This window comes from Mobula hypostoma, chromosome 28 (genome assembly GCF_963921235.1).
Source record: "Mobula hypostoma chromosome 28, sMobHyp1.1, whole genome shotgun sequence".
Classification (NCBI taxonomy): Eukaryota; Metazoa; Chordata; class Chondrichthyes; order Myliobatiformes; family Myliobatidae; genus Mobula; species Mobula hypostoma.
The window spans coordinates 10,737,065-10,760,648 of record NC_086124.1 but is presented as its reverse complement, the minus strand read 5'-3'; the positions used below and the strand labels follow the sequence as shown (position 1 = coordinate 10,760,648).

Sequence of the window (23,584 nt, the reverse complement as noted above, 5' to 3'; positions counted from 1 at the left end):
CGAGACTTCGCTGAGACGAGACAACAATCTAGCCCTTAACACCCAGAAGATCAAGGAGATCATTGTGGACTTCAGGCATGCCAGGAACCACACTCACGTCCCCATCTACATCAACGGAACTGTAGTGGAGCGTGTATCAAGCTTCAAATTCCTTGGTGTCCACATTTCCAAGGATCTCACCTGGTCCTTGAACTCCTCCATCCTGATCAAAAAGGTGCAACAGCGCCTTTATTTCCTGCGGACCATGAAGAAAGCTCACCTCTGTCCCAGGATACTGACGGACTTTTACCACTGTACCATTGAGAGCATACTCGCCAACTGCATCTCAGTGTGGTATGGCAATTGTCCCATATCAGACCGCAAAGCCCTCCAGCGAGTGGTGAAAACTGCTCAGCAGATTATCGGCACCGAATTGCCCACCATTGAGAACATCTACCATAAACATTGCCTGGGCAGGGCGAGAAGCATTATCAGGGATGCATCTCACCCTAACCATGGACTTTTTAACTCTCCTCCCATCCGGTAGGCGCTACAGGAGCCTCCGCTCCCGCACCAGAAGGCACAGGAAGAGCTTCTTCCCTGAGGCTGTGACACTGCTGAACCTCACATCACAGCGCTAAGCAGTATTGCATCCGTATTGTACTGTCTCAGTACTTTTATATTTGTGTGCTGTAGCACTTTTTTTATTCGCAGTTATTTTGTAAATAACACTATTCTTTGAATTTCTGGTCAGATGCTAAATGCATTTCATTGGCTTTGTATCTGTACTCGGCACAATGACAATAAAGTTGAATCCAATCTAATCTATTCTAATGTGCTGTTAACAAACTCAAGGCAGGTTGGAGCTTTGGTCAGAGGAGATGGGACACTTCTGTGAGACCGCTGGAACAGTCACGTCCTGAGGAAAAAACATGGATGGGGACTTCAGTAGCAGATGGGGTTGCATTATGGGGAGAGTTGTGTGAGGAGTTAGAAGATGAGCTTAGTGAAAAGAGAATTTTTACACCAGCTGGATCTGTGGAGAGAGAAAGAAAGTAAGTTAATATTTCAGATCAAGGACTCTTTGTCAAAACTTGAAAGGGTCTTTGATCTGTTACTCTCTCCAAAGATGCTGCCAGACTTGTTGAGTGCTTCTAGCATTGTCTGTTTTTATTTCAGATTTCTAGCATCTGCAGCTTTTTAGAAAAATTTGGCGGCCTGTGTGGATAAATCACTCGTTCGTTATGTACCGTGTCGTATGACGTGGGTGATCTGTTCTTGGCAAGTTTTTCTACAGAAGTGATTTGGCTGTGTGCCTTCTTCTGGGCAGGGTCTTTACAAGACAGGTGACCATCCACCCTCCCACCCTAGCCATTATCAATACTCTTCAGAGATTGTCTACCTGGCACCAGTGGTCGCATAACCAGGAGTTGTGATATGCATCAACTGCTCATACAACCATCCACCACCCGCTCCCATGACCCTGATGGGGGGGGGGAGGGAGGGGGCTAAGCAGGTGTTACACCTTGCCCAAAGGTGATCTGCGAGCTAGCAGAGGCAAGGAGCGCCTTACGCTTCCTTTGGAGACATACCGTATCCCAAGTGTAGATAAATATCCAGGTCAGAGTCGAGGGCAGGACTGTGAGAACTCAGGAGGGAAGCAGGACCAGCGAACAAGAGTTCACGAGGGGGTAAAGGGCAACAGTTTTGTCCTGAGCAGACTGTTTCAAACCTCAGTTCACAGATTCAATGGTATCTCTGCAAGTACCAATGGATTTATGTTTTCTTCATCACACAAGGGCTTACTCCACCCTCTGGAGCGGAAAATTCCAAGTATTCACCAACCCCCTTGGAGAAGACACTTCAAAGTGCCTCAATTTTTTTTTAAATGATGGGCTCCCTTTGCGATTTGTTCTTTGCAAATGAACAACCTCTCAGCATCAATGATTACGTCAGGTGTCTATCAAAGTTTAGCACCAGGAAGTTTGGTGGATGTTGGGGGAAGATGGTTGAATCAAAGGTTGAAAAACTTTTAAAGGGGTTCATTTATTTTTCAAAGCATGTATCCAGGTACAATTCGGAAATCCGTCTTCTCCAGATAACCACGGATCCAAGAAAGAACATGAAAGTTGATCAGGAGAGAAACACCAAGCCCACCCCCTCCCCGCACAAAAAAAAAGAATGGCATCCCAATCGTCAGCCCCCAAACCGCCGCACCCCTCACACAAGACGGAATAAGAACATCGACCGTCAAAACAACCCCACACAGAAAAAAAAACTAACAGAACAGAACATCAACCCCTTCGCACAACGAAATGGAAAAGGAACGGAAAAGGATCAGCGGAGGGTTGGAGGGAATGTCCGGCTGTTGGAGACGGGAAGCCTGGCAAGGTACCAGGTTGTGGCAGAGGTGAGCCAGAGCTGCACCTTGTCTGTATGAACATGGAAACATTTCTGCTACAATATGTCCTGTGGGAAGGACCTGATGAGGGAATTTGTTTTTTTTCCTCTCAGAGTGAGCCAGACCCTGATGAATGATAATATTAAGAATAATATTGATCTTGGCACGGCTGGAATGATTAAAATTCCATATTTACTTCTTTCCCTCCATCCCCTTCACTAATTGCTGAGTTTCATCCAGTAGACATAGTTCCACAAATTGCTTGAGAAATTTGTGAAATGTTTTTCCGGGATGCACCAAGTTCGATCTTGAACAGTGAAGAATGATGTACGTTAATCTCCTAAGTAGACGCCTTGGTCACTTTATTAGGCTAATGCAAATATCTAAGTAGCCAATCATGTGGCAGCAACTCAATGCATGAGAGCATGCAGACAAGATCAAGAGGTTCAGTTGCTGTTCAGACCAAACATCACAATGGGGAAGAAATGTAATCTAAGTGACTTTGACCATGGATTGATTGTCGGTGCCAGACGGGCTGGTTTAAGTATCTCGGAAACTGCTGATCTCCTGGGATTTTCACTCACAACAGTATTTAGCTTACAGAGAATGGTGTGAAAAACAATAAACACCCAGTGAGTGGCAGTTCTGTGGGCGAAAATGCCTCGTTAATGAGAGAGGTTGGAGGAGAATGGCCAGACAGGTTCAAGTTGAGAGGAAGGCAACAGTAACTCAAGTAACCACACGTCACAGCAGCAACGTGTAGAAGAGCAACCCTGAAGGCGCAACACGTCGAAACTTGAAATGGATGGGCTACAGCAGCAGAAGACCATGAACAGTGGCCACTTTATTAGGTATAGGAGGTCTCTAATAAAGTGGCCACTGAATGTATGTTTTCTTTTGTTAAAGGAACCTTTGCTTTGCATCTGGAGAACAACCCTGTGAGAGCTGTTAGTGTCACATTGTGGGAGGAGGGGGTCTCATAACTGTTTCTTAACCCATCTAATCCCATCCGCCTTCCCAACCCCGGTACTAAACCGTGAGAGACACCCAACGGAATCATTTTCGCGACGATGTTGTGTTGCTCTGGTTTGAACAACTATCCTGCTCAACCGGTCTTTGGACTGTGGGAGGAAACCAGAGCCCCCGGAGGAAACCCACGTGTTCGTGGAGAGAACGGGAAAACTCCTTATAGACAAGCGGAGGGAGTGCTGCTTCATTTAGCTGTATGGCAATTAAACTTGTAACTTGGCCTTCAAATAATCAAACCCCACCCCCCCCGCGATTAATTCTGTCTCCTGTCTGTGCCCTGCTCATCCAGGTATATGTCCAGATGCCTCGTAAGAATTGTCATTGTTTCTGCCTTTGGCACCTTCTCCTATACCAGATACCAACTACTCTACGTATGAAAAAATTACCCCTCAAATCCCCTTTAAACATCCTCCGTCTCCCCTTATACCTGTCGTCTAGACGTACCTGCTACAGAAAACTATCTCTGTCTATGACACAGGGAGGTTAACCAGAATGGGGAATGGACAAGGAGGGAAAGGGGGAGATACATTGTTTCATTTTTTAAGATTTTTTATTTACTTTTATTAAGGGGAAAGCATAGAACAGGCCCTTCGAGCCTCACTGCCCAGAGACCCCCAATTTAACCCGAGCCTAATCACAGGACAATTTACAATGACCGATATAACCTACGAAACCGGTACGTCTTTGGACTGTGGGAGGACCCAGAGAAAATCCACACTTTCCATGGGGAGGATATACAGACTCCTTACAGGTGACGTCAGAATTGAACTTCGACGCCCCGCCACGAAGCTGCGGGACTTTTGATGATCTCAAGTGAGAGGAATCGATGCTCGTGCCATCGGGGTTGGAGGCTACCCAGGGGGAATATGAGACGCTGCTGCTCCAACTTGAGCTTGGCCTCACTGTGGGAGTACAGGAGGTCATCTCCCAGTTCTGGTGTTAGAACGGAACAGAAGGGAAGTAGAATTGAAAGGGGAGATCCTGTGTTTTGTGGCAGACAGAGCAAAAGTCCTCGATAAAGAGGCTTCCCAATCTGTGTTGGATCTCACCGGAAGCAGTGGACACAATGGACGACCCCATCGCCTCACAGGTGTACTGTTGCCTCACCTGAATGGAGGTGAGGGAGGAGGTGTATGGGCAGGTCATGCTAGCAGGAATAAGTGCCACGAGGGAGATTAGTGGGGAGGGACAAGTTGATAAGAAAGACACATAGACAGCAATTCCTATGATACAATAGGGTCTTTTAAGAGACTCCTGGACAGGTACATGGAGCTCAGAAAAACAGAGGGCTATCGGCAACCCTAGGTAATTTCTAAGGTAAGGACATGTTCAGCCCAGCTTTGTGGGCTGAAGGGCCTGTATTGTGCTGTAGGTTTTCTATGTTTCTCTGTCTCCTTATATACTTGAAGAAGGATATACTGGCCTTGGAGGTGGTGCGGAGGAGGCTTACCAGGTTGATTCCAGAGATGAGGGGGTTAGACCATGAGGAGAGACTGAGTCACCTGGGATTGTACTTGCTGGAATTCAGAAGAATGAGAGGAGATCTTACAGAAACATATAAAATTATGAAAGGGATGGACAAAATAGAGGCAGGAAAGTTGTTTCCACTGGTAGGTGAGACTAGAACTAGGGGGCATGGCCTCAAGATTCAGGGGAGTAGATTTAGGACGGAGATGAGGAGGAGCTGCTTTTCCCAGAGAGTGGTGAATCTGTGGAATTCTCTGCACGATGAAGCAGTGGAGGCTACCTCAGTAAGTATATTTAAGATAAGGTTGGATAGATTTTTGCATAGTAAGGGAATTAAGGGTTTTGGGGAAAAGGGCAGATCAGCCATGATCTTACTGAATGGCAGAGCAGGCTCACTGGCTCAGATGGCCTACTCCTGCTCATATTTCTTATGTTCTTATGAGAGTGGAGAGGTATCACCCAACATCTTGTTATAAAGGCACGGCATTGTGAAGCGGACTTACCTGAGAACAGCTGTTGTTCCAGTCGGCCACCTTGGACGCTACTGAAACGGTCTGCTTCCTTCGGGTAACTGTTTCCGTCACGCTGACGTAACTCCGGCTGGGATCTGTCGCGATGCACCTCCGGGACTCCGCGGTGTCCAAAGCATGCGAGCCATTGCTCGGCCTCGCGGCCAGCCCCTCGGACGCGGCCCCGCTGCTGCGGCGCTCGGCCGTCTCGCCCGTGCTGCCCTGGTGGCTGGCCCTGCGGGAGGCCAGCCGGGAGTAGTCCAGGCCCAGGTCCCCCTCCTGCCTGGCGGGCTCGCTCAGGGACTCCGCGCGGCCGCTCCTCCAGGCGCTCCTTTCCGCTGGGTCCGCGGCAGCGGCGTTCCTCGTCTCCAGCCGGCTCCTCCTCGACCGGTAGGAGGCGATGCTGTTGCAGACGCCATCGTCGTCTGCCGTCTCGGAAGACCTCACCGTGACCCCACTGCTGACAGAGAGCCCGGACACGGACTCCGTCTCGTCCTCTTCGCTGCTGTCCGACTCCATGTGCTTCATTGTGATATCGCTCCGGCAGATGGATATCTCGTACGGGATGCTGATGTTACTCCTCTGAATGGACCCGTCACCGGCGCCGATGGTGATGTTGCTAGTGCAGGTATGTTTCTCCTTTGGCACCGCGGCACTGCTACCCCTCTGAGACGACAGCTCCGACGGAAGTATCATAATGCTGCTGGTTACTTTATTTGGCACCGCTCTGGGAGAGAGCCGCTGCTCCCCTGCGCCCGCCTCCCCCCCCGCCATCATCACTTCCTTCTTGTCGATGGCGATGATAGCCGGCTTAATGACAGCTTTGGACCTCAGGCCTTCGCGAGGGCTGCACACCCTCTTCAGCTCTGGGCCCGCCCTCTGGCTCGCGGCAGCGTCTTCCGCCACGGCCGCTTCCACGCGCTTGTACCTCAGGGGGTCTTCCACCGGGCAACACTTCACGGCGGTGTACTCCAGCCCCAGGTCCTGGGACCTCGAGGAATGCAGGTACTTCGACCGCCGGGGCCTCGTTGTCGTCGGCGAGCCTCCTGGCACAGCCCCTGGGTTGGACAGCGGCTTCTCCGCCGGCTTTGCCGGCGCGGGTTCGTGGTCGGTGGCCAGGGGCACCTCAAACTCAACCACGAAGGAGTTCTTGGCTTCGCTGAGGGAAGGCGGGGAGGCCGAGTGATTCCTGTAGGGGGCCATCATTCCATTCTGAAGGGCAGGGGGAGCACTTGTGGATAACAGCTGTTCACCCGAGCCATTAACGTCATTCTGACACGCCGATTTCTCATTCTCGGAAACTTCTGAATAACTTGGCGTTTTTCTCTGTCTGTCTGAAAGGGAAGATTGCTCCAGCTCCCCATCATCTCTATCCAGTTTGCTCTTGGGTCCATTTACGCTCTGCTTACTCTGAGCGCCCCAGGGTCTCTTCACGTTGGACTCGTTGGCCGCGGGAGGGTAGCGACTCAGCACAGACGGAGGCTCCCTCATCTTCCTGACTTTCTCTGAGTGCAGCTCCTGATCTTTCTGTTCGGAGCAGGGTGCAGAAGCCTTCTCCTCGGTTTTCTTCTCACCAGGCGTGACCCTTGGGTTCGAAGACGACCGCTGAAAGCGTCTACCAGTACTGGGACTGAGAGGACGTCTGTAGCTCTTTACTGTGCTGCTGTCCTCCAGTAACAAGTCTCGGTTCCTCGGTTTCTCCCTCTGGGACCTTGGCTGTGATGAAACCTCCTGAGGTTTCTCTTTCGGGACCTGCGGCTCCGCTGCGACGCCCTTGTACTTTGGTTTGTCCTGCCGGGACCTGACGCGCACCTCCTGCTGTGGGGTCTCGCCGTTCCTCGGGGCTTTCTCCCTCGACATCTGCTGCTTCATCTCCTCGATCTGGCTGCCCAGCAGCTTGGCGAGCGACTGCTCGTTCAGGTACTTCTCCTGCAGCTCGTTGTGCTTTGCCTCCGTCTTCTTCAGGTCCTCCTCCACCATCTCGAGGAAGGTGAGGCGTTTCTTCAATCTTTCTATCTCTTGAGTGAGTTCCTTAACTTTGTTGTCCTCTTGGCCTCCCTGAGTCTCCTTGTTTCTGAGCTCAACGTTGTGTGTTATAGTCAGAGCGTCCAACCCCCCCTTTCCTAAGGTTCCTTTGGAAGAGAGGCCAGAGGTCATTTTCTCCTCTATCCTGAGATCACCTCGGTCCCCTGTATAACCGTATGTCTTCTCATTGACGTTTGCCCGGAGGTTCGAGGAGTTCTTGCTTTGATCCACCGTGTTTAATCTGTTATTCATTTCCAATTTCATTGTCAGGTCCTGTATAACTTGCTCGTTCTCTTGCAGTGTTTCATTCATGCTCTTCCTCTCCTCGGCTAAGACGACCGTTAGAGATTTTAACTTCTCCAGCTCCTCGATTATGGATTTTTCTGTTTTGTCGAGTCGGTTCTCGGAGGACTCCAGCTCCTTCACCCTGCCGCGGAGCAGCTCCAGCTCGGACGTCAGCTTCCTGGTCAGGTTTTTCTCCTCGTTCAGGCTCAGGCCCAGCTGAGTGCAGTCCGATTTGCTCCTGTTAAATGCCTCCTCCAGCTTTTCCAGCTCTGCCATCCTGTCCTGCAGCTTCTCAATCTCCTCTTTGAGGTCCTTGCTCAGCTTGACCTCTGCCTCCAGCTTCTCCTTCAGGTTCCTGCACATGTCCTCGGCCTTCCGCACCTCCTCGTCCTTCCCCTCGATGGCGAGGACGCGCTTGCGCAGGACGTCCACCTCGGACAGGAGGCTGGAGTTGCTGCCCTCGCCCTGAATGACCTTGTCCTGCAGGTCCATAATCTCATCCTCCATCCGATGGAGGCTTCGGGTGGCTTCCTCCAGTTCATCCACCCGCCGCGCCAAGCTGGCCAGCTTAAGCCTCAGCTGGCGAGTTGACGTCTCCTTGAGGTTCATCATGTCAGTCATTACTCTCCCTTTAAAAGGCCAAGTTCAGATTGGGGAGGGATTAGCTAGGTTGCAAAATAACTTATCTCTCTGTCCAAAAGCCTTTCCCCCCTTCTTTGGGCATTTATCGGTTGCCTCTCCTGACTGGGTTTTATATCTCAAGTGTTGAAAATGGCGCCAGCACAATTTTCACTTGTCTTGTTCCAAACCTTTTTTGCCTTTGAGTCTGAAAAGCTTCTTGTAGCATCAAAAGCATTTTAACCTGTAAAGAGAAAAAAAGATACTTCAGAATTCTTGTCAAGGCACTGCAAAGAGTTTTTGTTAATTGGATTTTACTTGGGTCAGGAGCAACTTTTCTTAACATAGTCCTGAGAAAGACAAACTTTTACCAATTTCCTCCAGGAAGTTATGTTGCAACTTTATAAATCACTGGCTAGTGCCACATCCAGAGTGCATTCGGTTCTGGTCACTCCCAGTTATGGGAAGGATGTGGAGGCTTTGGAGGGAGTGCAGAAGGTTTACCAGGATGCTGCCTGAATTAGAAGGCATGTACTCAAGGTGGGACTGGGCAAACTTGGGTTGTTTTTGTTTCTGGAGCAGTGGAGGCCGAGGTGAGACCTGATAGAGCAGGGCTACCCAGCCCTTTTATTTTTTGCCATGGACCAACACCATTAAGCAAGAGGTCCGTGAACCCCAGGTTGGGAACCCCTGTGATAGAGGTTTATAAGGTTATGAGAGACACAGACAGAGCAGACAGTTTCTTTCTCCCAAGGCTGAAATGTCTAATACTAGATGATATCGTCTAAAGGTTGGTATCATCCAACCTTTTACACGCCATGGACCAATACCATTAAGCAAGGGGTTCGTGGACCACAGGTTGGGAACAACTGATCTATGGAGAGAGCAAGAGGTTCACGAGGCCGGTTTTGTTTTATACCGAGTGGCTGGTATCTGGAACATGCTGCCACAGGTGGAAGTGGGGACAAATATGATGGAGGTGTTTAACTGACTCTTAGACAGGCATATGGAGGAATATGGATATTGTGTAGGGAATTACTTTAGTTAGGGTTTAATTGCTAGTTTATTTTGGCACAACATCGTGGGCCCAAGGGCTAATTCCTGTGCTGTACTGTTCTGTTTTCAATAAACAGTCTATACCATTTCCAGCAAATTTACAATCATGGATCCTGAGAACTCCCAGGTTAAGTCATCGTGTCAATGTTTTCAATGTTTAAGAGACGCTTGGGTGGGTACGTGGATGGTAGGGGTATGGACGGCTATGGTCCGGGTGCAGATCAATGGGAGTAGGCAGTTTAAATGGAATATTATATCATTTAATGCATGCATTACTAAATGACAATAAAAGAGGACTGTGTGTCCTCATAATCTAAATGGCTTGGCGTGGACTAAGATGGGCCAAAAGGCCTGTTTCTGTGCTGTACTTTTCTATGACTATGTTCTAAAGCCTGATCTGGAATGAAAGAGTAAAGGATGCTGGGTTCGAAAATATCTTTGTAGATGAATATATTTCCTGTATTCAACTACGTGTAACAATCAAAACCTGCAGCATATTTTCCTTAAATGAGGTTTATGTTACCTGACAAAATTGTGTTACTTATTGGAAAAAAAAACATACAATAAAAGCTCAAGAATTATTAAAGTTCATTGTGATGCACATCAGTATGATTGGAATTCGGTATTATACTGTATCTACAGCATAGAGGGAGGCCATTCAGCCCAATGGATATATACTGGCATCCACGCTTCCACCCCGCATGGACCCTAGAAGCAGACCCTCTATTGCTTTCCACGGCGTATCCTTATCTGTGTTTGTGTTCAGGGGTTCCCAAACTTCTTTTATACCATGGACCAATACCATTAAGCAAGGGGATGTGGATCTTCAACTCCCACTGAGACAGAAAATTACATGCACTGCCCCCACCCCGCCACACACACACACACACACACACACACACACACACACACACACACACAAAAACAATTGTCCTGCTGGACCCCCTTTTCTACATTTCCTTTTGGATCTAGTTTTGACTTCTGAACCTTATCGGATCAATTGTGAGGACGTGGCACGTATGTGCGCGGCCGATTGAATCCGCTGGGCCTCCTACACGTGGGAGGAACTCACCTTTTACACGGGCTTTCAAGTGTGTGTGTGTGTGTGTGTGTGTGTGTGTTTTTTTATTTGTCTTGGAGGGCACGGTTCGTCACCCCCACAGTAAGTTGCCAAACGTGTGTAGAGGCCAACATGTCTCAGTTAAATATTTAATCCAATTACAGTACTCCATTGTTATCCTTGCTGCATGCTTATGCCACAACCTTCTTATATTTTATGTCACCGGTTTCCCCCAGAAGTGAAAACTCCTTCACTCAGAGGGTCCTCAGAGTGTGGAACAAGCAGCCAGTGTGAGTGGTCCACGCAAGCTCCATTTCAACATTTAAGAGAGTTTGGATAGGTACATGGATGGGAGGGGTATGGAGGTCAATGGTCCCAATACAAAAATCTCTGAGAGTAGGCAGTCTAATGGGTTAGCACGGACTAGATGGAATGAATGGACTGTTTCTGTGCTGTGCTTTTCCATGATTCTATCCTTTCCAGATCACCAAGCCCTTGTACCATCTTAGGAATTTCTGTACACCACCACAGACTCCTGCTTAACAATAGAGAGATATTGATGCCAAAGGAAATCTACAGTGTCACAGTAGATTACAAGTGCACAGATCTATAAATATTATAAGAGAATTAGAAAGAATAAAAAAATAAGTTACTTCAAACAGTCTAATGGGAGAGGGTCATCACTTCCCCGGCTATAGGTTGACTCTTTATAGAGCCTAATGGCCAAGGGTAAGAGTGACCTCATATAGCACTCTTTGAAGCGGAGCAGTTGTCTTAGTCTATTACTAAAAGTGCTCCTCTGTTCAGCCAAGGTGGCATGCTGAGGGTGAGAACCATTGTCCAGAATTGCCAGGATTTTCTGTAGAGTCCTTTGTTCTACCACAGCCTCCAGTGTGTCCATTCTGACGCCTATAACTGAACCAGCCTTTCTAATCGGTTTATTGAGCCTGTTGGCATCACCTGTGTTGATGTCATTGCCCCAGCACACCACCGCATAGAAGGTTGTTCTGGTGACAACAGAGTGGTGGAACACGTGAAGGAGAGGCCTGCAGACTCCAAAGGACCTCAGTCTCCTCAGGAAGTAGAGGCAGCTCTGGCCCTTCTTGTACACAGCCTCTGTGTTGGTGCTCCACTCAAGTCTGTCAGCCAATATACTTATATTTAATATTTTTGTAGGACATTGTTCACGCCCATCTCAGAAACATCCCATTAGTACCACTCCTATTTCCTATTTTCCTCCACCTATTATTTTTCTGCAATTTGTTCTCTGGGCGGGAGGTGGAGGACTTGTGATGTGCATCAGCTGCTCATACGACCATCCACCACCTTCTCCCCTGGTTTCACGTGACCCTGATCAGGGGGGGGCTAAACAGGTGCTACACCTTGCCCAAGGGTGACCTGCAGGCCAGCGGAGGGAAGGAGCGCCTTACACCTCCTCTGGTACAGACGTATCCCCACCCCACCACCTGCAAACACTCCATCATTATTTCTTTTATTTTTGCATTATGTATTTATTCTGCAAGTTATAAGTCATACTGCCACGAAACAACAAACCTCACGTCAAAGAAGACACAGTGCTGATTCTGATATGGCGCAGTCACGGATCTGCTTTCAGTTCCAGCATAGTCAGAATTCAAATAATGTCCGTAATTTGAAGCAGATTAAAGTGCTTAACACGCAAACACGAGGAAATCTGCAGATGCCGGAAATTCAAGCAACACACCCGAAACGTCGATTGCGCTCCTTCCTATGGATGCTGTCTGGCCTGTTGCATTCCACCAGCATTTTGTGTGTGTTGCTTAAAGTGCTTAACAACTAGCTTTCTTTGCCACATGTAGAGTGAATTGTGTCTTTTGTGTCAACAACCAACACAGTCCGCAGATATGCTGGGGGCAGCCCGCAAATATCACCACAATTCCAGTGCCAACAGCTTACCAGCCTTAACTCATAGTTCTTCGGAAATAACGTGGAAGGAACCCCCCTCCCCCAACAGTCTTATAGAAAACGTACAAATTCCTTACAGACCACAGCAGGTATTGAACCCTGATTGGAGATTGCTGATGCCGTAAAGCGCTGCGCTTACTACGACGCTACCAGGTCGCCCGTAACACATCTGTCTCCTCCGTAGGCACCCAGCCAATCATTGAATAATCAGAAGCATAACTCTTTATGCCAGGCTGAATCGGAGGGGTCGGGTATGGGCCGAGTCCTGGTGGTGGGGGCCAGTCCTGAGGAACAACCTGATGTTTGGACGATTTAAACGCCAGGCCAGGGCATCGGGACCAGAGGCGAAGGCCAGATCTGTTCGCTGATCCGCGGCTCCACACTGAACTGCAGTGCTGGCTGCAGTGACACCCGGCTTCGCGCCTGTGATCTTGCAATGTTTACTTGGCTTCGAGGTGAACCGCGGCTGTGGCCTGCTGTAGCTGCAGTGATGTCTGGCTTGGTGTCTTTGGTAAAACTCCACTTCTGAAGCTATTTGCTTACCTTTACTGTTTGCACAATTTGAGATTTTTTTCCCTCTCTCTCCCTCTCTGCATATTGGGTGTTGATGGTCTTTTCTTTCAAATGGGTTCTTCTGGGGTTTCTTTGTTTGGTGGCTGCCAGTAGGGAGATGAATCTCAAGGTTGAATAATGTATACATACTTTGATATTAAATGTATTTTGAACTTTGAGTCTGCCTTGCATGTGCTGGCTGTTAACGCAAACAACTCAACTATCTGTCTGTGTCAATTACTTGTGAGAAATAAATCTGTATTGGAACCTGAATTTGCTAGTTTACAGGATCCAATTGTTGCTGCCCTGGCTGTCAAAGTATAGGACAGGAGTCTCTAGAAAAGTAGATTCGAACGCCGAGCTCTGGTAGCTGATTGATCATCTGTGAGCCAGTTTCCCCCTGGATGAAATGCTGCTTCAGAGAGAAATGAATCCCAGCTGCACGCAGATCTCATTTTATGACTCCACATGTAGTTGCTTACCTGCCAATGCAAGCCATTGGGTATATTTAAGGCAGAGGTTAAGAGCAGTTACTACCCCTCAACCATCAGGACCTTGAACAATAGGCGATAACTACACTCACTTACCTATCCCATCAAGAAGTTCCCACAACCAATTATCTCACTTTAAGGACTCTTTTATCTCATGTTCTCGTTATTTATTGCGATTTATTTATATTTGCATTTGCACAGATTGTTGTCTTCTGCACTCTGGTTGATCTTTCATTGATCCTGTTATAGTTAGTATTCTACAGATTTACTGAGTATGCCCACAGCAAGATGAATCTCAGGGTCGTATTATATGGTGACATATAGGTACTTTGATAATAGAATTTACTTTGAACCTCAGTGCTTTCTGCCCCGCAGTCAGTGGCAAACCCCTCAGCTCAGTGCAAGATGTCAGCTATCCCTCAGTTTACAGAACAACTACAAAATTAAGTCACATAGATAAGATCATATATCATTGGAGCAGAATTAGGCCATTCAGCCCATCAAGTCTGCACCACCATTTCATCATGTCTGATCCATTTTCCCGCTCAACCCCATTCTCTTGTCTTCTCCCTGTAACCTTTCACACCCTGACTAATCAAGAACCTATCAACCTCTGCCTTATTGTACCCAGCCTCCACAGCTGCCTGTGGCAAAAAAATTCCACAGATTTACCACCCTGTTCTCATCCCACTAGACTGTACAAACACCGATGGGAAGATGAGGCAGTCCTCAAGGCAGCCATCTTACTTTGCATTGAATAATGTCCAGTGCAGTAGTAATGAACACGCTTGTAATTACTGAGGTTAAAGTGACAGCGAACATTGTTCTCGCCCTGAGAGTCAACACATGGTGTGAAATTAACAATTTAAAGCTGCCACGTTTGAACTTTGGCTTTGAGCGGAAGCTATTTAATCCCGTGCTTGGAATTGAACCAGTTGGACTGATCCAAAGTTGGCCTTACTTCTGGTGGTGAATTTTGGGGAAGGTGGTTGGGAGGGGCGAGGGGAGGAGTTGTACCAGAATTAGAGCCTTGCAGTCTATTGCCAGCTGTTTCTCAAGATTAAAAATACCGCACTATCAGATCAGCAAGTATGTGCCTTAACTCACACGCAGGAATCTTGGCAGCTGGGAGGACATCCCAAGCGGTCAACAGACCCAAAATGGGAGATGGAACAGACTCGTCCCCTTCCCTGCCATTTCATCTCAGTGGGTTGGGATCAAATCCAAAGCTTCCAGGAGGGGGAATTGATTTTAAATATCAAATCCGGCCAACCAGAATGCAGAAGACTGAGAGGAGATTTGAAAGAGGTTTACAAAATAATGAGGGGTATAGATAAGGTAAATGCAAGCAGGCTTTTTCCACTGAGGTTGGGTGGGACGACACTTCCAGGTCATGGCTTAAGGGTGAAAAGTGAAAAGTTCAAGGGGAACATGAGGGGAAACTTCTTCACTCACAGGGTGGTGTGAGCTGCCAGCACTAGTGGTGCACGCGAGCTCGATTTCAACGTTTGAGAGAAGTTTGGATAGGGACATGGATGGTAGGCGTATGAAGGGCTATGATCCTGGTGCAGGTCAATGGGAGTCATCATCACCATCATCATCATCAGGCGCCGAGCCCAGTTTGAGCTTTGACTGCCATGGCCCACACACTCCTGTTTTGGGTCAAGTGGATCAATTCATTGGTATTCATTTCCAGTTCTCTGGCTGCTGTCTCCATCATCATTTGTCTTTGTCTTCCTCTTGCTTTCTTCCCTTCAATCTTTCCCATAATTACCGTGCATTCTAACTCCTCTTTCCTAATCACATGTCCAATGAAGTTACGTTGCCTTTTCATGATCTCATACATTATTACTCATTTTGTGCTTGCTCTGTTCATGACATCCTCGTTAGATATTCGTTTTGTCCATGATATTCTTCGCATCCTTCTAAAAAACCACATCTCTGCTGCTTCAATTTGTTTCCTCATGTTACTAGATATTGTCCAACATTCTGAGCCACATAACATAACTGGATAAATGTAACATTTCAGTGCTCTGAGGCGGGTTGTCATGCCTAGTTTACTGTTGGTCAGTATAGTCTTCATTCTCATAAAGGTGTCTTTTGCCATCCCTATTCTTCTTTTGATGTCCATGTTGCGCCTGCCATCTGATGTCACCCAGCTTCCTTAGTAGCAGGAGTTCTGTACTTGTTTTCTGTCTTCCAATGGGAGTGGGCAGTTTAAATGGTTTGGATGCACTAGATGGGCTGAAGGGCCTGTTCCTGTGCTGTACTTTTCTATGACTAACTGACAGAACTGGGGGCTTTCCTCCTGTGTTAAAGTACCATCCCAATCAAATCTCTAAGGTGGGGTTGTGGTCCGCAACCCACCACTTCCTGAATGGCCTTTGCTCTCCATCTTCTCCATCTCCTAGGATTTGTGATTGTTTGCTCCAACGTGCAGTCTCTATTGACTCCTTGCTCTGACACTGGTAACACTTGAATAGCGTGCGTCAGGTCCATAGTAGCGTTTAGAAAGGGTGTCAAAAGTTACGGGGAGAAGGCAGGAAATTTTTATTGAGATACAGTGCAGAACTGGCCCTTTGAACCATGCTGCCCAGCAATCCCTTGACTTAATCCTAGCCCAATCATGGGACAATTTACCATGACCATCTGGTAGGCTTTTGGACTTTGGGAGGAAACCCACACGTGCATAGGGGGAACGTACAAACTCCTTACAGGCAGCGGCGGGATTTGAACTCAGGCTGCTGGTACTGTAAAGCGTTGTGCTAACCACTACTCTACTGTGCTGCCCCTCGGGGATTGCAAGGGAAAATAACTCAGCCAAATCAAGTGGCAGAGCAGACTCAATGGGCCAAATGGCCGAATTCTGTTCTCATCTCTTATGGTCATATGGAATAATAAAGAGATCTGGTGACCCACTCCTGCTCCTATTTTGAAACTAAAGTTTTGGCTGCATTATGGGGAAAATGATAGACAGCTGGATTGGGCAGGTGTGTGGCAGATGAAGTTGAATACAAAGAAATGTGACATGGAGCATTTTGGCAGGGAGCAATGCAGAATGAAGATACAGGAGCTGCAGTATGGTGCAAAAGTTATTGAAGTGGTGGGCTGGTGAGAAAGCAGTCTAAAAACTGGGTGGTTGTGCTGAACCTTTATAAAACAATGGTGTAGCCTTAGCAGGAGCATTGTGTTCAACTCCAGGTGCCTTCTCATTGGAAGAATGTGAAGGTGTTAAAGAGAAGTTAGGCAAGATGTACGAGCGAAAGAAATACTGTAGTTGCTGGAAATCCAAGCAAAACACACAAAATGCTGGAGGAACTCAGCAGGCCAGGCAGCATCTATGGAAAAGAGTACAGCTGATGTTTCGAGCCGAGACCTTTCAGCAGGACCGGGAAAAAAAGGTATGAGGAGTCAGAGTTAGAATTTGGAGGGAGGGGAGGAAGAAACCCTGGGGGGGCAGGGGTGAAGTAAAGAGCTGGGAAGTTGATTGGTGAAAGAGATACAGGGCTGGAGAAGGGGGAATCTAATAGGAGAGGACAGAAGACCATGGAGGAGCACCAGAGGGAAGTGGTGAGCAGGCAAGAAGATAAAGTGAGAGGGGGAAATGGGAAGGGGAATGAAGTGGGGGGGGGGCAATTTCCAGAATATCGAGAAATAGATGTTCATGCTATCAGGTTGGAGCCTACCCAGATGGAATATAAAGGTGTTGCTCCTCCAATCTGAGCGTGGCTCATCGCGACAGTACAGGAGGCCACGGATTGACATGTTGGAATGGGAAGTGGCCACCGGGCGATTCCGCTTTTTCTGCTGGATGGAGCGTAGGTGCTCAGTGAAGCGGTCTCCCAATCCACATCGGGTCTCACCGATATACAGGAGGCCACACTGAGAGCATCGGATACAGTAGATGACCCCAGTGGACTCACAAGTGAAGTGTCGCCTCACCTGGAAGGACTGTTTAGGGCCCTGAATGGTAGTGAGGGAGGAGTTGTAGGGGCAAGTGTAGCACTTGCTTCACTTATAAGGATAAGTGCTAGGAGTGAGATCAGTGGGAAGGGATGAATGTACAAGGGAGTTCTATAAGGAGAGCAAAAAGTTGGGGGGGGTGGGAGAAAGATGGTGGGATCCCATTGGAGATGGCAGAAGTTAATGAATTATGTGCTGGATGTGGTGGCTAGTGAGGACAAGAAGAACCCTATCACTGGTGGGGTGGCGAGAGGATGGGGTGAGGACAGATGTGTACAACTGCTTTCTGAGATGAAGGACTATAGTTGTAAAGCAGTAGTTCCAATGCTTTTTATACCATGGACCAATACCAATAAGCAAGGGGTCCGTGTGGCTGGAACTATTTAGTTAAAAGAGAAAGGTGAAGCAAGATTTGATCAAACTGTCGAAATTGAGGAGGGCAGTGGACACGGTAGATAATGGAGGCTATTTCCTCTGGTGGAGCTGTCAAGGAGTAGGACACAGGGATATTGAAAGGCCTGGATAGAGTGTTTGTGGAGAAGATGATTTCTATATTGGGGGGTGTCAGGACAGAAGGCACAGCCTCAGAATAAAATGTCCTTTTAGAATAGAGATGAGGAGGAATTTCTAGCCAGAGATTGGTGAATCTGTGGAGTTCATAGCCTCAGATGTCTGAGGAAGTCAAGTCACTGGGTACGTTTTGTAGTTTCTTGATTAGTAAGGGTGCTGGGGATCGCAGGAAGACAGAAGAATAGGGTTCTGAGAGAGAATAAGTCAGTCATGATGGAATGGCAGACCAAACTCGATGGACGAATGGCCTAATTCTGCTCCTGGGTCTTATGGCATAAAACAAAGGGTAAGTGAATTAATAGAATTAAAAGGGGAAATGAAGGACAGTTCTACACTGTATCTTGCTGCAATCTGGAACCTGCGTTATGTGGTGGAGGCCTTCAGCTGGACAAACACGTGGTGGAGAGACCTTAGCAGAGCAGTGAACTATGAACCAGGGGTTAAGGGGAGAAAGCTGGCATCGACACATCCCCCTGGCCTCCTACCGTGCTCGACATTCTGTAATTGCATGATTTAAGGGGATGCTAATTTCAATGTTAGCGCGTGGCCAAGTGGTTAAGGCATTCGTCTAGCAATCTGAAGGTCGCTAGTTCGAACCTTGGCTGAGGCAGCGTGTGTGTCCTTGAACAAGGCACTTAACTACACATTGCTCTGCGACGACACCGGTGCCAAGCTGTATGGGTCCTAGTGCCCTTCCCTTGGACAACATCGGTGTCGTGGAGAGGGGAGACTTGCAGCATGGGCAACTGCTGGTCTTCCATACAACCTTGCCCAGGCCTGCGCCCTGGAAACCTTCCAAGGTGCAAATCCATGGTCTCACAAGACTAACGGGTACCTATAATAATTTCAATATACTTCAGTAGAATGTGCCTGCATGCTTAATCCAGTATTTCAGCACGATGGTTAAACTGCCTGAATGGACATCCATTGATCTAGAGCAGGGGCTCCCAATCCTTTTTATACCACGGACCCCTATCATTATCCGAGGGGTCCATGGAACCCAGGTTGGGAACCCTTAATTGAGTGACACGAGTTCCAATCGCACCACGGCAGCTAGGATAGTCAAATCCAAATACATATATCAATCAGAAATTTTAACAGAAAAAAAAAGTCTGAGTAATAACGACAATGAATCAGCCAGCTTGCCACAAAAATCGCCTCCTTCATATTAACCATGTCCAGCCTGGAAAAAGGTATCTGGTTATCCATTCAATCTATGCCTGTGATCATCTTGTACACCTCTATCAAGTACCCCTCTTGAACTTGTACACCTCGTAGAGGTAAGTGAAAAAGGATCTAGTGCTTTTCCGGCATACATGACCAAATAACTCTTCTCGGGCTTCCAGCTGGGTACAAGGCTGGAACCCAAGAAGAGTTTATTCATTGTACACCTCTATTTCATCTTTTTGCTCCAAAGAGAAAAGTCCAAGTTCACTCAACCTATCCTCATAAAATACGCTCTCTAATCGAGGTAGCATCCTGATAAATCTCCTCTGTACCTTCTTTAAAGCTTCCACATTCTTCCTATAATGAGGGGACCAGAACTGAGCACAATTTTCAAAGTGTGATCTAATAAGGGCTTTATAGAGCTTCTATAGATGTGTAGTGGAGATTATATTGACTGGTTGCATCACAGCCTGTATGGAAACACCAATGCCCTTGAACAGGAAATCCTACAAAAATAGTTGATAGGGCCAAGTCCATCATGTGTAAAACCTTCCCCACCATTGAGCACATCTACACGAAGTGTTGCTGCAAGAAAGCAGCATCTATCATCAGGGGACCCCCCCCCCCACCCCACCACCACCCAAGACAAGCTCTCTTCTCACTGCTGCCATCAGGAAGGTGGTACAGAAGCCTCAGGCCTCACACCACCTCACTCCGCAGGTTCAGGAGCAGTTACTACCCCTCAAGCTCTTGAACCAAAGGGGACAACTTCACTTGCCCCATCCTTGAGATGTTCCCACAACCTATGGACTCATCTTCAAGGACTCTTCATCTCATGCTCTCAATATTTATTACTTATTTATTTATTACCATTCTTTCTTTCTTTTGTATTTGCACACTGGTTGAATGCCCAAGTTTGTGCAGTCTTCCATTATGCCTATTATTCTATTATGGAATTTGCTGAGTATGCCCACAAGAAAATGAATCTCAGGGTTGTATATGGTGACATATGTACCTTGATAATAAACTTACTTTGAACTTTTTGAACAAAACTGAAATGGTTGATTAATATGCTGTTAATTTAGGGAGAGAGACTTTGTGGGAACTGGATTTCAGATGAGCCTGGTGCAGCTGATTTCTCTGCAGGAAGTTTGGAAGCAACCTTAAGCGTTAGCCGCACAGACTCACCGAGTTGTGATTAATGTTTGATATCAGCGACATTGAATGAGGGCAAAATTCAGAAGGAGCTACAGACACCTGCACGTCAAAGCAAGCAGCAAGAGAGATGAAGAGAGAGGAACAGGCAGGAAATTCCTGTGTCATTGCACAACACTCAGAAAGCACTGTTGTTATCTTTGCACCTGGCACAGGTTCACAAGGAACAGTTCTTGGCAACAATAAATTTTCAAAGCCACTTTCCCTTTCATACTTGCCTTTATTTTTAAAATATCTTAGGACTGTCTAGTTTGTACATTCATTTGCAAATCACTTGTAACACTGGGCAACAAAGATTTTACTTTCCGAATCATTTTGGATGTATCTTATGGACTTTGGACTACTGATCAGGAAAATCACTTGGAAAAGCTTTTACCTGGCCTAATCCACTTAGACCAGACTGGATTTATTCAACAAAGACAAACACAGGACAACATAAGGAAATTTCCCTACCACGCACCATTTAAAAAAATGGTATATTTATAATTTCAATTCATAATTCAAGTCAGAATAACTGATGCCAAGATTAAGGGAGGCATTTTGTTGGTCCACAAATCAAACAGTTCATCAGTGACAGGCAATTCAAGAAACTTCTAGTGAGACCAGAGAAAATCGCATGGAAGGCATTCAAGGATGCTTTTGAAAACTTTCTTGGCAACCATAGAGCACCAAACTACGTGCAGCTGATTGACAACGTTTTTCGAGCATACAAAACCATGAAGTGCCACATATCACTAAAGATTCATTTTTTCCATTCCCGTTTAGACTTCTTCCCTGCAAATCTTGGCGCTGTCAGTGACGAGCATGGTGAAAGGTTTCACTAGGACATTGTGGTCATGGATAAACAGTATTAGGGCAACTGGAATCCATCAATGCTGGCTGATTATCGTTGGACACTTAAGCGAGAAGTCTCAGACAAAGAGTACAAATCAAAATCATCAACAAAACATTTTTGGCTTAGTTCAACTATTGCGAAGTGTCAGCAGTGTTACGTAATTAAATGCATTATATTCAATAAAAGTTAATCTCCTGCTTCTCCAAATTCTTAGTCTGAAATTATATTTGTGTTCAGCTTCAAGCGGTCTATCATTAACAAAAGTAATTTCTGAGGAAGCAGCACTTCCAAAAATTTATTGTCCTGTGTAATCTACCAGCAGTAAATACCGTGATCTATTCGATACTAGCCACTTGTAATTGGATTTGGGTTACCAAGATTACTCCTTCACAAAACAATGCAGAAAGCAACAAAGGAAATAAACTCTACATAAAGCAAACTGCTGGAGAAACTCAAAGGAGTCAGGCAGCATCTGGAGGAAAATGGATAGCCAATATTTTGGGTCAAACCTTTTAGAATCAGACTTATTATCACTGACATATGTCAAGAAATTTTTTTTTTGTGGTAATGGGGACAAGCTCTCACTACCTATTAAATGCTCCCAATGATGTGCGCCTCCAATAGCCTCTGACAATCAAGTCCAGCTCCTGGCCTTCACGTGAGGCTTAGCTACAAATCCTAGTGGAACCATTTCTACTGACAGGAGAAGAGGCAAAGGTGGGTCACTGGCGCCTTAACAGCACCTGCTTTGGGTCAGATGGGGCTTGTCAGCCATGGTTGGCAGCTCATAAGGAAAACTCTGATCTCAAACCTCCGCTATCTTGCGGCTGTATCCACTCACGGGGAAGGCTTCAGGAGTAAATCCCAAGGGAAAAATCTGGCGCTGGAGTTCATAAGGCTGTCCTACATTGAGTACAATGTGGACTGGCAACTCCTGGTGCCAAACTGTATCGGTCTCTGCCGCTCCTTTGGTTTCATCAGTTGCATGGAGAGGGGGAGCTTACTACATGGGCAACAGCTTGCTCTATGGCCAACCCAGTGCGAGACATTAAAAACAATTATTATAATTTAAAATAAATAAAATAATAAGTAATACAAAAGATGAATAGTGCGCATGGATTGGTGGACTGTTCAGAAATCTGATGGTGGAGGGGAAGAAGCTGTTTCTGAAAATGGAGAGGGATCTTCAGTCCTCTGTTCCTCCTCCCTGATGGTAGTAATGAGGAAAAGAGTCTTCAGGCTCCTGTTCTTCCTCCCCGATGGTAGCAAAGAGAAGATGGATGCTGCCTTCTTGAGGAACTGCCTTTTTTTATAAAAAAAACTTATTTATTTACTGAGATACAGCACGAAATAGGCCCTTCTGGCCCTTTGACCCATGCTGCTCGATTTAATCTGAACACAATGACAGAACAATTTACAATGACCGATTCACCTACCAACCAGTACCTCTTTAGACTGTGGGAGGAAAGCAGAGCAACAGGAAGAAACCATGTGGTCACAAGAACGTACAGACTCCTTACAGACAGCGGTGGGAATTGAACCCAGGTTACCTGTTATCTGTTGTGCTAACCATTATGCTACCGTGTTTCTTTATGCTTATTGTGTTCTTGATCCAGAGTACCAATTATTTCCTTCTACTTTACGCTCGAGTGTTGAAGATCAGCAATAAACAATCTTGAATTCAAGATACCAATAGTTTAGGATCAAAGAGCTGCAGAAATCTGAAGCTGCAATCTTAATGTCACTTTCACAGTGTGAGCAGGGCCCAGGTCCTAGTGCAGGGAACAACCCGATGTTGGACGACTTACACACCGGGCCAGGTGGATTGAAAAGGCTGGGCGTCGGGGCAAGAGGCAAGGGTCGAACCGGTTCTGCTCGCTTTTCCGCGATGTTTACTCGGCTCTGCCCTGAACTGAGGCCAAGGCTGTGGCCTGCTCTGGGCTTCATGTCTGAGGACTCACTTTCACTCTAAATGCTACTTGCTTACTCTTATTGCTTGCATGATTTTATTTCCTCTCTGGACATCAGATGTTTGACCAGCTTTTTTTTTTTAAATGGGTTGTTTTGTGGCTGCCTGTAAGAAGACGAGTCTCAAGGTTGTTTCATGTATACGTACTTTGATAAGAAATGTATTTTGAACTTTGAAGGATCACTTTTAAAATTCCCACTACTGGACTGCAATCACAGACATGAACTTCTGGCGGTGAACTATAACTGGAGTTGATCTCTTATGTGCCAATTCAAACTTTGGTCTTGGCTGCGTACACAGACTCTTTGGCTTTGTTCCTAGGTGAGATCAACATCTAGAAGCTTTATGGTGACTCCTAACAGCTACTAGGCCCACAGACTGTCAAATGTGACTAACCACATTACTGCTGTCAGTCCTCAAAGAAGGACTAGAATTGGAATTAGAATTGG

General features: G+C 46.8%; 1 protein-coding gene across 10 annotated transcripts in view; it reads right to left on the bottom strand.

Moving 5' to 3' along the window:
• luzp1 (leucine zipper protein 1) overlaps window positions 1-23,584 on the bottom strand; it is a 199,329-nt gene that overhangs the window by 46,383 nt on the left and 129,362 nt on the right. For all 10 annotated transcript variants that reach the window (XM_063035122.1, XM_063035120.1, XM_063035119.1 and 7 more), the window contains one exon: window positions 5,380-8,557. In XM_063035122.1, the coding sequence (XP_062891192.1) occupies window positions 5,380-8,316 (2,937 nt within the window). In that variant the 5' untranslated portion in view covers window positions 8,317-8,557. The remainder of the gene's footprint in view (window positions 1-5,379; window positions 8,558-23,584) is intronic.